Raw genomic sequence first — 15,872 nt, 5'->3', positions numbered from 1 at the left:
ACGGTTGCAATTTCATTGTGAGGGATAGGTGCATGAATTGCCAACCTATATAATTTCTTTTTAAAAATCCCATATCAAAATCATCACTAAGCATCATGGTTATTTTCTTAAACGGTAGCCTTTTTAACACCCTTTTATAATCAATCAGACCCTTTTCATCATTCCCATTTCTCGGTTTCATCATGTCTTTTTCCTTGAATTTTTTCTATAAAAAAATTCAATGCAAAAGGATGAGCTACGTACCGGTATTGTATTATATTATTGGGCTGTAAAAATGTACTTTTACAGCGCAAAAGAAGAAGACCCGACACGGATGGATGCGTGCACACACGCACACGCCATGTATTCCCTTCAATCAATTTTGATTCCAAACAAAAGTTACCAAATTTAAATATATATACATATATATGTTAAAAAAAAAACAGGAAGAAATAAAGCCAAATGTTGGAAATTCTCTGTACATTTTTGTTGGATTATATATCCCTGTTCCAGCCATTACTATGCATTTAAAAAAAAAAGCAAACATTCCCAAGCAAGTATTTCAAACCTCACCATAAACAAAATTAGAAAATACTAGTAGTAAAAAGAAAAAAGAAAATCATTTAGTAGCATACATACTTGCATCAATTTCACAGTAATAAATCATCTCTTCCAGCTCTGACTCCTCGCCAAGAGATCCATCTCTCCTCCTACAACCCAAGTTTCTTTCGCTATATCCATGGAAACTTTGAAGAAATCTGGTGCACATCTCATTACAACAAGCTTCTCCTTCTCCTTCTCTCTCTCCTTCTCTTCTTCTTTTGCCTTGTTTGCAGTCCTCGTCTCCTCTGTTTCCAACTCCTCTGCTCTGTTTGACAAACCCTTAGCTGGTGCCGACCGACACCTCATCAGAAGAAGCGCATTCGGTGGCGGGACAGCCTCATCTTTCTCTTCGCTTTCTTCATCCTCATCCTCTTCTTCATCATTTTGCACTATGTCTTCCTTCAATTCAATATGTTGGTTCTCTTCGATCAGCATAAACCATTTAGAGAACACATCTTGAGAGCCACTCGTCTCCTCTTCTCTCGTACCCCTCGATCCTACATCCTCCTCTTCGTCAGATGTACAATCGATCGAACCAGCAAAAGAACCGAAGCAACCCATGTTGAACCTGAGGCCATGAAAAGAGCTAAAAAGCTGTGAAGCATCCTTTTTTATCCCGACTGCTTCCCACCAACTGCCGGGCTTCTTCTTCCCGTCCTTGCGTATCCTCTCAATCTCTTCCATGACAGAAATCCAGTTCTTGTTCTCAGCACTTGGCCGGGAACTGGCGTTGCTCGATCGGGGTTTACTTGGCCGAACCTTGATCTGTCCAGCACATGTAACTTTAGGCGATGTTGGTTCATCCAATTCCGGGCCAGAATCCCTGGTTTTGCTCTTAAAAAGAGGGCTAGAGCGGTCGCGCGAGGACCCACTAGTGCGTTTGGTTGTCGTCGGCTTGGTTGTGTGACGGTGGTGGTGCCGCTTCGGAAATTCATGCGGTCGAGATGGGCTGCATATAGCCTTTGGCATGAGAGCTAAGTGAGCTCTGGAAGGGAAACACACCAAGAGATCAGTTTGGTTTCCCCCATTGTTTGGTGCTTGTGTCACGAGCTTTCCTTTCATGGAATTGTGTGCTCCTCTGTTTCTCTGTCTCTCTGAGTCTCTGTTTTAGTAGTAGTACTGAGTAAGGTTCTGACTTGTGCTTTGGAGAGAGAGAGAGAGGAAGGAATGGGGATGGTAGCAGTTTAAAAGGAAGGTCTCGCCAGCTTTCCTTGCCTTTAGGCTGGCTGGCTCGAAAAATGACGCTTTTCTTTTAAATAAAGAGAGATTTTATTTCTCCCAGAAGTTTACCCTGTTTTTCCCTCCAAGGTCAGGCCTCGAGTTGTAATAAAAAGTTGCACTACAGTTTAAAGGAAATTTTTATGTTTAAAGAAAACTAAATAAAAATATTTGAAATTATAAATTAAAAGTATTTGTAAATACAGGTATTGATTTTAAATAACAAAATTAAACTATTGAAACCGGTCTATTTCACGAATCACGAGTGATGGATTTACGTGCAAAATTTATAAATATTCGATTTAATTTAGTATAAAATCGATGGGTTAAAAAGTGATGGAGAATGATTGCATTAAAATTAACTTGCAAATTTTTTTTTACTGCTTGATTTTTAAATTAATTTAGAATTTTATAAATTCTGCATTTAAATGCATGCTCGTGAAGCACATCGGTTTTAACGATTTTGGTTTATCATTTGAAATCAATATGATAAATTGTGTTCTTTATATAAAAATAAAATTATATAAATTATTTAAACAAAAAATAATGGATAAAGATTGTGTTTCCTGAAAACAAAAACAGGACTTAATTTTTTTTAATAAAAAAAGATTCATGAGTAACAAATGCAAAATATCTCTATAGATATATTTTTTGTATTAGGCTTTTTTTCATTTGAGATAAAATGTATTATTGTACTTAATATACTTAATATTGCTTCTTAAAACAAACAAAATTGGATTAATTAAATTTTGTTGAGTAAGGCTAGGGTATGACGTGCTCATAGTCAGTGAGCAGATTTCTTCTCACTGATAGAGAAAAAAATTTAAAATTTTCGTCCTATCTTGTTTATCAACGAATATGTGATAACAGGAATTTTAAAAGAATCTAACAACAGAAGAAATTTGCTCACTCAAGAGATCCTGTGAGCACATCACACCCTAGGCTTACTCAATTTTGTTTACAGATACAAAACAAAATAATTTGATTATTAAATCTAATTTCGCACATGTAAGTAAAAATAATGAATTACTTGAAATGTTTAAAAAGTGAATATCCATTATGTTATCCACAGTATTAATTCTTACAAAGTGTTGATTCACATCAAAGAAAATTTTAAGAGTCATATATATTTTTTAATATTTTGTATACACAAAACAAAAATAACCTTAGATCATATATAGTGGTTTTATTTTGAGTTTGAGTTTTAAAATTTTAAATTGAGATATATTGAAGCATCATAATTATTTGAACATTTTCAATTATTAATAATTTTTTTAACATAATATTGAATATTACAGATAACTAACTACTTAATCACTAGATTATAGTAAACTCTTTTCTTATCTGAAATTTATTTTATTTGATTTAAAATTTTTTGCTAAGATTATTAGATAATTTTTATGTCAAGTGATTAACTTTCTTATTTAATCTATATTTTAAACTATTATATGTTTTAAAATTACAAGCGAGATACAATCTGTAAGTCTTCTAGTCTGATTTCTGCATGACATTCGCAATATCAGTAACAAGAGGGGGATATTGAATGGGAGAGGATAATCAATTATCAATTCTTCTCTTTGCTTATTTTATTTTCTTTTCTTTTCTTTTCTCACTCGTGGTCGTGGATTTGCTTTTGGATGATGATCACGGCCTCACGGGTGAGGTCGTTTTTCTTTTATGCTTTTGTTATATTTTTGTTGGATAACAATATTCAATATAACATCTCTTGATAATTGTTTGGGCCTACATAAATCTCCTTGATATGATATATAGGTAGCTCATTTAATTCAACAATGTTTTAAAATATCCTTTCTATTAATTAGACTAACACAAAGTCATTATTACGCTTTTTAAATAACCACCGCTTTAAAGAGAGTATATATATTTTGCTATAAGCCTATAAGGCTATAACTAATAAAAGCCTAACTAAATTACCTTTTGAAAATACTGCATTTGGTCAGCACGGTAGGAGTCTTCTGTGCCCACCTGTGTGCAACAAAATATGTTATGAATCATCGTGCCATTTTTATCTGTAGCATTTTAAAAATAATTTTTTTTATTAAAGTAGCATCTTTTGTGGAAATTTTCGAAACATATTATGGAAGCTGTGAATTTACACCGAAATTCTTATGTTTACCATCTCTAAAAAAAAATAAACCAAATAACCATTTAAAAAAATAAAAATCAATTTTTTATCAAGGTTCTAGATAGCAATTATAGCGCTATAGCTTTTAAGGTTCAAAAAAGCTGTAGTGCAATCATAGCTAGCTATTTAGAATCATTATAAAAGAAAAGTGGTTAATAGCGTTATAGCTTTTAAGATCCGAAAAAGCTATAGCGCAGCTATTGTGTAGCTATAACTAGATATTTAGAACCTTGATTTTTACCATCTCCACCAATTGAATTGGCGGACCAAATATCGGTCTACCAATTGAATTGGCGGATCATATATTTTTTTATATAACAACTTGTCGCTTAATTAAGTAAACAATCTCAATTGTGGGCAACATGTTACAGTTGTAATTTATGTTTGTTAATTTCAAGACCAAGAAAATTATGTGGATGCGTACATTATTAAGGAAGCAGTGCTCCTAGTCATTAGAAATTGCTCTGGTTATTATTAAGATAAAAATTGAATACAATCTCAGCCGCCAACTGAATTAAGCGGTGGGTTGCTAAATAAAAAAAAAGGTCACCAATTGAATTGAAAAATATAATTTTCAAGAAAAGAAACTGGTTCTTTGGATTTTTTTTTTTTTTTTTTTTGGAGATGGTTAAAATAAAAATATCAAAAATTTACATTTCTCCGATGTTATTCACAACATCGAGCTCATTTTTTTTTAACTATAAATTTATCTAGTTCAGTTAGTAGAAATAAAAAATAATTCTTTTTAAATTAGTCTTTTTTTTCAACTTTTGAGTATGGTTAGTAATAAAATAATAATTACGAGAAACAATCTTTTAGAAAAATATTATATTACTTAGTACAAAATATGAATTTGTTTTCTCAATTTATGAATCATTAATTGTGCGCCAAAACAAAGTTTATTAATCTCAAGTTACTCCTTGACTCCTTGTACGTCATACAGCGTTTGTTCTGCCACGTGATTTTTTTTTTTTTTTTTTTTTAAGATTAAGAAAACGACATGTAACGAACATGTTCAACCCGCCAAGTGGACCCCATAAATGAGGCTTTAATTAAAGCTTACTGTTTTGTTGGGAGCCGCAGCTCCTTATTAAAGGCCTGTTTGGATGTAATTCCGAAAATACTGTTCACGTGGGAAAAAAAAATTTACTCGGATTGAATTTTTTTTTTCTCACGTGAACAGTAAATTTCAGTTCAAACTTTTTCTATTTCTGTTCCTATTCTCATTCCCACTGTGCAGCCGAACAGGACCTAATTAATTTCTTTCAATTCCTGTTCGTTTTATTTTTCTTCTTTTGGAGGCGGGGGGATGTTTTAGAGGAAGGCCTCACCGCTGACATTTTTATTTTTACTCCATTAAAAAAATATTTTAATAATAATAACCAAAGTTTAGTAACAATTTTAAAAATACCCTACCCGTGGAATTTTTCCACGGGCTAGAATTTTTTTTTTTTTTTATAAAACAGAAATTTGTTTTTATTTTTTATTTTTTGTATTGAAATATTAGAAATGTTGGATATATTTCTTTGAAAATAGATGGAATACAATATAATTTGATTTATTAGAAAGACTGTAACAAATAACCCGGATCAATATTTTTCAGGCCGGATTTTTCGCGGCTGTAAGAAAAATTAATATATTTCTTTATGTGTTATTGGAAAAAAAAATAAAAATGCTTAGATTCTGAGTTATTGATCCCGGTTCAAAAGTCACTTCTATGTAATATAGAAAATATTGTGATCCTTCTAGGACATTTAATTTATAAAAAATTGTATCTATTTTGAGAATTCTTTTTGAATAATAATTATTAAATAACTTAAAGTTTTTGTTTTTTTTCAAAATAGACTCATGACAGTGTATAAAAAATATATTAATTCTCTACTGAATTAGTAAATTCTCTACTGAATAGTAAATTCAAAATAGTTGTCATGACTCATGACAGTAAATTCAAAATAGAAAAAAAATACAATAAAAAATTGCAATGATTGTCTAAATAGTAAATTCTCTACTGAATTAGTTGTCATGACTCATGACAGTCTATAAAAGTTGTAATGACAATCAAACTACGGCCATTTTTATTAATAACCCACAAAAAAAAGTTTTTTACAAAAATAACCTCAAAATCTAATTTTTTTCAAATATAACCAAACCGCCAGGGTTGCTGGCGGTCCACTTCTATAGCGGACCGCCACTATTCCTGGCGGTCCACTTTTTTTTTTTTTTTTTTTTTTTTTTTTTTTTTTTTTTTTTTTTTTTAGAGATCTGATTTTTTTTCTTAATATTTTCATTTGTGAAGTTTTAGTTTTTTTTGTTTAGGGTATTTGTCAAAAAATTAAGGACTTGGCATTTATTAAAATTTTAAATTTCAAGTTCTGACAGCTTGGGCGGTCCACTAGGGACCAGACCGCCAGTATCCCTGGCGGTCCGCTAGCTGTCTTATAAGCACGCTTTCTCTCTCTCTCCAGCACACAGTCTCATTTGTTAAACCACAGAGAAGAAAGAGAGAGCGATTTTGGCGATTTTGAAGCGATTTTAGGCGATTTAGAGGCGATTGCTACAGGTATTTTATTTTTTATTTAATTATTTTCTGTTTAATTTTTAATTAATAATTATTATACCCGCAGTATGTAAATACTATAAATTAGTCTTTAATTAATATTATAATTAACTTTTAAATTGCAAAAAATAATGAATCTATTATACTGTAATTCTTATGAATTTTTTTTTTAAATGTAGTTTGTTAAGGAAAAAATGCTGGTTGCACTGTACGTGGGCGGTAAGCTAACTAAGGGTGTAGAGGGCGTGTATTACTCGAAAGATGCCTCATTCGGCTTGCAGGTTAATGAAAGAACCACATTTATTGAACTTAAGCAACTAGTATACGAAAAGACTGGTGTAAACCCCAACCGGTATGACTTAGAATTGGCTACCCGAATTGACACACAACGGGCTGGGGCGGGTAAACCTTACTTTGTGAGTTTTCCTATAACAGATGAGGAGTTGTGGAAGGCTGTGTACCAACAATTTGAGTCTAGGGGGGTCGCGATGATAGACTTATATTCCAGGAGGATTCCCCAGGCCGGGGCTAGACCTTTTAGTGCGGCTGGGGCTGGACCTTCTAGGGCTCCCCCTGTTGGACCTTCAGGTTATGACAATTCGGCTTATGACAGCCAGGGGTACCACCACTCCCCTCATGACAGCCAGGGGTACCACCACTCCCCTCATGACAACCAGGGGTACCACAGTCCCTGTTATGACAACCCGGGGTACCAAAACTCCTGTGAGTTTACTGAAGTTGTACCACCACCACCACCACCCAGACAGGCACCCATAATCCCTACATTTCCAGCTATACCAGAGTCAGTACCGATACAGTTATCCGTTAATCGAAATGATACTAATATTGATGTTGATGCTATTGATGCCATACCGGAAAGAGAAATGGAAACTGGAGATGAATACCAAGGAATTTGGGAATCTGATGACTTATCAGATGGTGATGCAAATGTACCAGGTTTGTCCAGGGAAGAAAAATTCCCAATCAGGGGTCGGGGGAATAGGCATCCTGTCGCCACATTCAACGATACCACAGCTTTTGAAGAGGCTGACATTAGTTTCTTTGGTCCTCGTGTTGTATACAATCGTGAACTTGCCCCAGGGCAAGTCTATACCAACATAGATGAACTTGTAAAGAAAATTCACGAGACTCACGTTCACGGCAACTGGGAATGTATATTAGAAAAAAGGGAATCAAAAAGATTGGTTGTGATATGCAAAAATGCCCCTTGTTGCGAGTTTCGCCTTTATGCAACCCCTGCGGGTTCGGGGGAAGCATGGATAATTAAAAAGTGTGAACCACCTCATACATGCAAGTCTGCTTCCACAAGGACAGACCATTCAAACCTGACAGCATCACTAATTGCCGATGCAATTGAGGCAGACATTAAGTTGGATCCATCGATGAGCATCAAGGCGGTGGCTATGGCCGTCAGACACAAATACATACATGTAATCCCAAAATATAACAGGTTGTGGAGAGGTCGTGAACTTGCGATTTGCAGAGTATTCGGTAGTTGGAAGGATTCATACAACTATCTGACACCATTGCTCCAGGCTATGGCAAGTACAAATCCTGGCACCGTATTTCAGCGGTGGCATGGCCCCATTTATGACAAGAATGGAGTACTAATAGAGGGAGTTCAACAATTCAAGGGCATAGCATGGGCTTTTGGTCCTTGTATCCAAGCTGTGCCATTCATCAGACCCGTTATCAGCATTGATGCATGCTTCATGTCTGGCCGTTACGAGGGGAGGCTACTGATAGCATGTGCATATGATGCTGAGAACCAGTTGTTGCCTTTGGCGTTTGCAATTGTTCGGAAAGAGGATGGTGAGAACTGGGGATTCTTTATGCAGTTTTTAAGAAGACGGGTGGTTGGGCCAACAAAGTTTTTCTCTGTAATATCAGACCAGCACAAAGGAATAAAATATGTTTTTGATCGTGAAGAATACGGTTGGTCAACACATACTGGCGAGTGTGTGCACAGGTTGTGTATGCAACACGTTGCGGAGAACCTTAGCAAGGCAACCGGAAACGATAGCTGGGTCCTAGAAACATTCAGACGTAATTGCAAAAAGAAGAAGCCGAGAAGGGTGGAAGAGATGAGTAGAGAATTTGCAAAGGTATGTGTTTGTTGATTGTTTACATGTCTTATTGTACTTTGTTAACATATTTTTATTTTAATTGTTTACTTATATTATTTTATTTCCTTATTTATATGTAGTATATGCCGAAAGCAAATCTCTACTTAATGAAGGTGGGCAAAAATAACCCCAGAGATGTCGAAGAGCCACCAGCATACGAGAAAATATTTCAAGCACGTGATGGAGGTTACCGTTGGGGAATTATGACCACCAACGGTTCTGAATCGCTGAATGCAGTCTTCAAGGAGAGCCGGACGTTGCCTGTGGCTGCAGTTGTAGAAGACACTTTCTACAAGTTAAATACCTGGTTTCAGGAACGGCGTGCTAAGGCCGCAGAATTAATAAGGATGAACCAGTCATTTTCAATAAGGGTGGAGGAGAAACTAAGAAAACACAGGAACAAAGGTGCAACTATGACCGTGATCCCGATGGGTAATGATGGTACAGAATTCGAAGTGCACAATCCAAATGAGTACGTTCCTTCCAGCCGTAGAGCAGATGGCACTATGGAATTTGTGAAGAGGGCTTTCAAGTACGTAGTGCAATTCCGAGAGGCAAGAGAGGTGACCTGTACATGCCAAGGACCCCAACTATCTGGAATTCCTTGTAGTCACGTGATGGCGGTATGCCGAGTGAGAAACTTCTGCGAGGATCACTATGTCGCTGACATGTATCGTACCGATTACCTTGCTTCTACTTGGGGTGGATCTTTCCATTCTTATCCTAACCAGCATGAGTGGCCTGCGTATGTCGGTGATAGAATACTCCCTTCAGAAGGATGGATAAGGAAGGGGAGGAGGAGACACAAACGTGCTATAATGACCATGGACGAGATGGGTGGTAGGAGGCCATCGGGAAATCAGGCTCGCCGTTCCGTTTCTGACAGGCGCAGGGCAGGTATGTAGCATTTTTCGGAATTAATTTATGATTTTATTATATTAATAACTGAATTCTGTTGTTATGTTCAGATGCCATAAACGAACACAATGAAAGAGAAAATGCGAGAGTTGTTGCTGAAGCAACTGGTAGAACACAACCACCTCTTGCGACCCAATCATCTAGTAGCCAAGGGTCTACAAGTACTGCTGCTCCTGCAGCTGACACCAGAAAATCTTCTCGTCTATTGGGTCTATTCCGACGTCGTGAAAGATGAACTTATTATTTTGCTTAGGTGAACTAAGTTATGTATATTTGTGAACTTCAGTTGTATCGTTGAACTTTAATTGTATTTGTGAACTTATTATTCCGACGTCGTGAAAGATACGTTGTAATTTCAGAAGACCATTTCGATGTAAAGCAGAAAAAACATAAAAACCAACATGAAATATAAAATAAAACTGCAATCATAATAAAGAGCTACAGTCCAAAATACATCATAAAAAAACTGCAATCATAATAAATACATCATAAAAAAACTGTATATGTATATATGTATGTGTATGTGTATGTGTATATGTATGTATGTATATATGTATGTATGTATGTATGTATGTTTGTATATATGTATATATTATACATATATTATAAAAACCGAAAAAAAAAGACCAACAAGCTGTCAGAACTTGAAATTTAAAATTTTAATAAAGGCCAAGTCTTTAATTTTTTGACAAATACCCTAAACAAAAAAAAACTAAAACTTCACAAATGAAAATATTAAGAAAAAAAATCAGATCTCTAAAAAAAAAAAAAAAAAAAAAAAAAAAAAAAAAAAAAAAAAAAAAAGTGGACCGCCAGGAATAGTGGCGGTCCGCTATAGAAGTGGACCGCCAGCAACCCTGGCGGTTTGGTTATATTTGAAAAAAATTAGATTTTGAGGTTATTTTTGTAAAAAACTTTTTTTTTTGGGTTATTAATAAAAATGGCCGATCAAACTAAGAGGAGGGTTCAAATGCACCCAAATTTTTGTGCACCCAAATGCACCCTATCTTTCAAATCCTTTTTCTCCGTTTTCAAAGTCCAAATAGTCAATCCGAACCGTTAGATGCGATCTATATATTAAGATGTGCTTGGAGACCAAATTTTATATTTTTTGGAATTTTTTTACTATTTATTAAGCCACTTTGAAAATCGCTGATCCAATGGTCCAGAAAATGTAAAAACAGCGATTTTCAAAGTGGCTTAATAAATAGTAAAAAAATTTCAAAAAATATAAAATTTGGTCTCCAAGCACATCTTAATATATAGATCGCATCTAACGGTTCGGATTGACTATTCGGACTTTGAAAACGGAGAAAAAGGATTTGAAAGATAGGGTGCATTTGGGTGCACAAAAATTTGGGTGCATAACGCCAATATTTGTGGTAAAATAAAATTTGAATTTCTATAATGCTATTGCTGTTTTCTTTTCTTCATTGAATATTTGACAACCTTCAATTATTGGTTATGGCTCAAGTTAAATCCATTATGGAATTAGATGAGATCTCTTTAGTAAGTAATAATAATAAAATAATTCAATAGAATGGAAAAGAGTAATTAAGAAAATTATTGCAAATTTAATTTATTATCTAACCAATCCTTAATCCTTTTATCTAGTCTTGCGCCTGTTTGTATTCCACGCACATGTTATGTTAAAGGTGCAATTATAGTCTTCCTTTCTTATTTATATATCTATCTATTTAATTATTTATTTATTTGTATATTTGTATATTTGGTTATTTATTTTTGCGGGATAATGTATATATGATAACAAGCCAGCTCATAAAGTTTTCCTAGAAAAGGAAACATCAATACAACCTATTTATGATTCAATTTTCAAAATAATTCAACCACTTAACATATAAAAGCTCTTTAAAGAAAAGAAAAAACATCCTTTTCTTATTTGCAACGGACTTCACGCAATGCAAAAAAATAAAATAAAAAATAAATAACTGTATTGTATGTGCGTTGTACGAAATTAAAATAAGTAAATAACACACAAGTTATTTGATTTTGTCAAGAACTTAGTTGTTGTCAAAACTATTGAATTAAGTCATGTATTTTTCATTTTAATTCTAATATTTGTGCTTGTGTACTGCATGAAACTAAAACAAGGCAGAAGTCATTAGCTTTTGTCAAGGTTGTCAAAACTATTGAAAGAATTCAAATTTCATGCATTTTTGTTTTGAGTAAAAGTTGAAGGTCAAGTCATCAAACTATTTAAAATATTTAATATTACAATAAAAGATTTTTTTCTATTCGGATTTCAAACTTATGACCTCTCACACAAAGACCGTATGCGTTTGCTATTAGACCTATGCGTTTGCTATTAGACCAAAAACTGATTCTTATTTTTATGCACTTATTAACAACGTAGGTGTTAGAAATGTTGGATGCATCTGTTAAAGTTTTGTGAAATCTAGATTTTTATATGTAAAAGCAAACCTTATAAAAAAATATTGTTTATTTTTAATCATAGATAGTTTGGTAGAAGGTGCAGGTCTACCAATCTCCATTAGTGAAGGATGCATTATTCCATCCATAATTTATTGAGAAACTTGCATGGGAATTAAATAAGATTATTATATATACCAATACTTTGATACTAATATATACTATATAATTTAGCAACTGCAACACTAGGAATCTAATACAATGGATATAATCATGCAATTAGCTCCAAGCCAAAATGGATGAGGTGTGTGCTGAGCGTGTAAATAAATTGGCAATCATTAATTAGTTGGTTTGATGATTAAGTCGTGTTGTTAATTAGTTCTACTTCAGAAATTATTAAAAAAAAAAACGAAATGGATGAAATTCAAATCTTCACATTCAAATTTATGTAAATATATGTCGATATGAGCTCTTGTCTCTTGACCGTTTAATATCATTTGATATTTTTCTAAGAATAAAATGATGATTAAAGCGTAATATTATAAGTTTACAACCACATCAAATTTGCATATAATACATTAATTTTGATTTGATTTGATTAAGCTGAATCGAGTTGAACTTTAATTAATAATCAAATGGGTTCAAACTAATATGAAACTTTAAATTGATCGAGCTCGAGCTCTATAGGAGTTCAATTATTAACATTTTTATATTATTTTTGTATTATATTAGAAAAACTAATTAAAGTGTAAATTAACTAATAGTTGTTGTTTATAGCAATAATCTTTTTTTTTATTTGACTAATTTGAAAAACATACAATTATTGAATTTTACAATTTCTTCTATTTTAGAGTTATACATGTTCAAGACAATTGGAATTGCAATGTAGATTGTTTGAACTGAAGAAATCACAAAGATATTTATTAAGGATTTAAATTGTAAAATTATAAACTTGGTAAAGTGCGTTTGATGTTGTTTCAACAGAATACAAACGTTGATAACGTTTGTAAAACGTTATAACGATTTAACCTGTAAGAAAATGTTGTGGAATAACTTGGTCAAATATAAATGAATCAAAAACGTTGGCTCAACGTTTTAATAAAATTTCAAACTTTAGAAATTTATGTTTCTGATCAAGTTTTCACAGAGTGAAATCGTTGATAACGTTGATAACATTTTAACTGAGCTCACAGGAAAAGAATAACCCTAATTTGAATTTTAAACTAAATGTTGGTAACATTTTATAAAACATTGTAACGTTTTAAGCCAAAAAGCTCTTTCTGGAGCTGTCTCTATAAATAAGACTTTGAGCCTTCTCCCTAAAGCATCACAACTGATTCTAACTTTCTAAAAGCGAAAATTATGTGAGCTTAAGTCCTCCATTGTTAATTAAGCTTAAAACTTCAATATCTCTCAAACAACTTCAAACCCACTTCACTAATCTTGAATTAGATTAGGTTAGAGTGATATATTGAATGTTTATTTTGAGGATCTAAACTTTGAGACTCCGTTCTCATCTCAAGTTGGCCGTGTGACTTCCCTTTGGTTGTTAGGGTTCACCGGTTCACAAGTTGTAAACATTTCTCGTTAGGTAATAGAAAGGCGCACCTAAAAGAGGTTGCGACGCCCCAGAGACGTAGGTCTTTGTTTTGTGAAACTCCATTATCACCTTGCGTGTCAAATTTCTCTAAACTCATCTATTTACTTTGAATTGCAATTATTTTTTTTAATTTTGAGCAATTAGCTGTGCATTTAGAATAACAATAGTTGTTCTTTTCTAACAACAATATCTATTAATCATCAATATTTTGTTGATATACGTAACAAAATTTGAAACGGAAAAAGATTTAAAATTATTTTTAAGATAGTGAGGATATTATTTTATAATGAATGAATATTTTAAATTGAATAATATGATTATCTGTGGAGTTAATTTGAGTCAGCTCGAGCAAGTTAATTCAAGCAAGTCCAAACTGAAACTGAAACTGAATTTGGTCCAATATATATATATATATATATATATATATATATATATATATAGAGGTTGACTAAGATTAAAGTGGTAGTTCCTGAGCTTTGGTGTTACCAATTCGTTTTTTAATTTTTAAAGTTCAAAACGTCGATTCGAACCGTTCAAGTTGTTCTCCATATTAAATTGTGCTTGGAGACCAAATTTTATATTTTTCTGATTTTTTTTACTATTTATTAAGCCACTTTGAAAACAGCTGATCCAACGATGGCTTCTGATTTTATTGTTTTGTTAAGCCACCGTTAAATCAGCGATTTTCAAAGTGGCTTAATAAATAGTAAAAAAATTCATAAAAATGTAAAATTTGGTCTCCAAGCACAATTTAATATGGAGAACAACTTGAACGGTTCGGATCGACGTTTTGAACTTTGAAAATTAAAAAACGAATTGGTAGCACCAAAGCTCAGGAACTACCACTTTGATCTTAGCCAACCTCTCTCTCTATATATATATATATATATATATATAGAGTTAGGCTGGGGTGCTATGGATAGCATAGTGGCCTCTCGTGCTACGGCTCAATATTCAAGTTTTCAAAATCCAAACGGTCGATCCGAACCGTTCATCTTATTCTCCATATTAATATCTGCTTGGAGACCAAATTTTATAATTTTCTGAATTTTTTTACTATTTATTAAGCCACTTTGAAAATCGCTAATCCAACGGTTTTACTGTTTTGTGCAGTCACTGTTGGATCAACAATTTTGTAAAATACTTAATAAATAGTAAAAAAATTCAGAAAAATGTAAAATTTGGTCTCCAAGCAGATATTAATATGGAGAATAAGATGAACGGTTCGGATCGACCGTTTGGATTTTGAAAACTCAAATATTGAGCCGTAGCATAGAGGCCTCTATGCTATCCATAGCACCCCAGCCTAACTATATATATATATATATAAATTTAAGTTAAATTTAAATCGAACTTGAACGAACAACAAGCTACATACATCCTTTATTCCTTTCACATAAAAGACGTATATAATTACTACGAGAATTTGTTTTATTTGTGAAGATAAAAGTGTTTAATAATATCAGTACTCTCGTGAATTTCTCATTGATAATATTGATACATTCGGAAATAACAATTTCTATCGATTTACTCTCGAGACATTGACAATAATCATTTTTTACCCACACAAATAAACATATTTTTGTAACATGATCCAATAACACATAGTAAACCAATGTACCAATAAATATATTAATTCAATATTTTTATAATGACTAAATACAACGTCTTTTGTATACAAGATCACGGATTGAAAATCTAAATAAAAGTTCTTTATAAATATTGAAATTTGAAAGACTATACCTCCATTCTTTTCTAAAAAAATAAATAATTTCTAACCAAACAGGAGAATAAACATCATTTTAAAATTTGATGATAGCTTACTCCATTTTTTTCTCATTTAATAGTCAGGAATTGTCCTTTTCAATCGGATAAGAGTAGGCGCTATCATCCCATCTTTATTGTATGTTTGTTCTTGCAATTTCATGTTGAAGATATATTATACAAATCAATGCCGACACATATTTTTCTTTCACTTTTAGTGAAAGAGAAAACCCATGTCTCACTTTTTTAGGTGCCATAAAACTTGAAGAAATAATGTTTTCAAGTCAATTGTCAAATAATACATCGTCAGTTACACAATTAGCTTGATTCCAATGAAGATACATGTTTTTAGTTATGGATATAAATTGGTTTTGACCACAGAAAAAAAAAGTAATTAATTATGATTGCTTCTGAGTTCTTTTTTTTTCCGAACAATAAGAAATTGGACGGTTTAAGTTTGTATTATTCAATTTATTTATTTGATAAAAATATTTTGTAATTCAAAAAAATAAAATTATAAATGTGTTTTATCATTGAATAGGAAGTGTA

General features: G+C 32.8%; 1 protein-coding gene across 1 annotated transcript; it reads right to left on the bottom strand.

Moving 5' to 3' along the window:
• Positions 1 to 424: 424 nt before the first annotated feature.
• LOC144566862 (nucleolar GTP-binding protein) lies at positions 425 to 1,781 on the bottom strand. The gene has a single exon (XM_078316900.1). The coding sequence runs from the start codon at positions 1,642 to 1,644 to the stop codon at positions 643 to 645; it is 1,002 nt and encodes a 333-aa protein (XP_078173026.1). The 5' UTR covers positions 1,645 to 1,781; the 3' UTR covers positions 425 to 642.
• Between the last annotated feature and the right edge of the window lie 14,091 nt (positions 1,782 to 15,872).

Source organism: Carex rostrata, chromosome 15 (assembly GCF_964058835.1).
Source record: "Carex rostrata chromosome 15, lpCarRost1.2, whole genome shotgun sequence".
Lineage (NCBI taxonomy): Eukaryota > Viridiplantae > Streptophyta > Magnoliopsida > Poales > Cyperaceae > Carex > Carex rostrata.
This window is presented reverse-complemented; position numbering and strand designations above follow the sequence as displayed.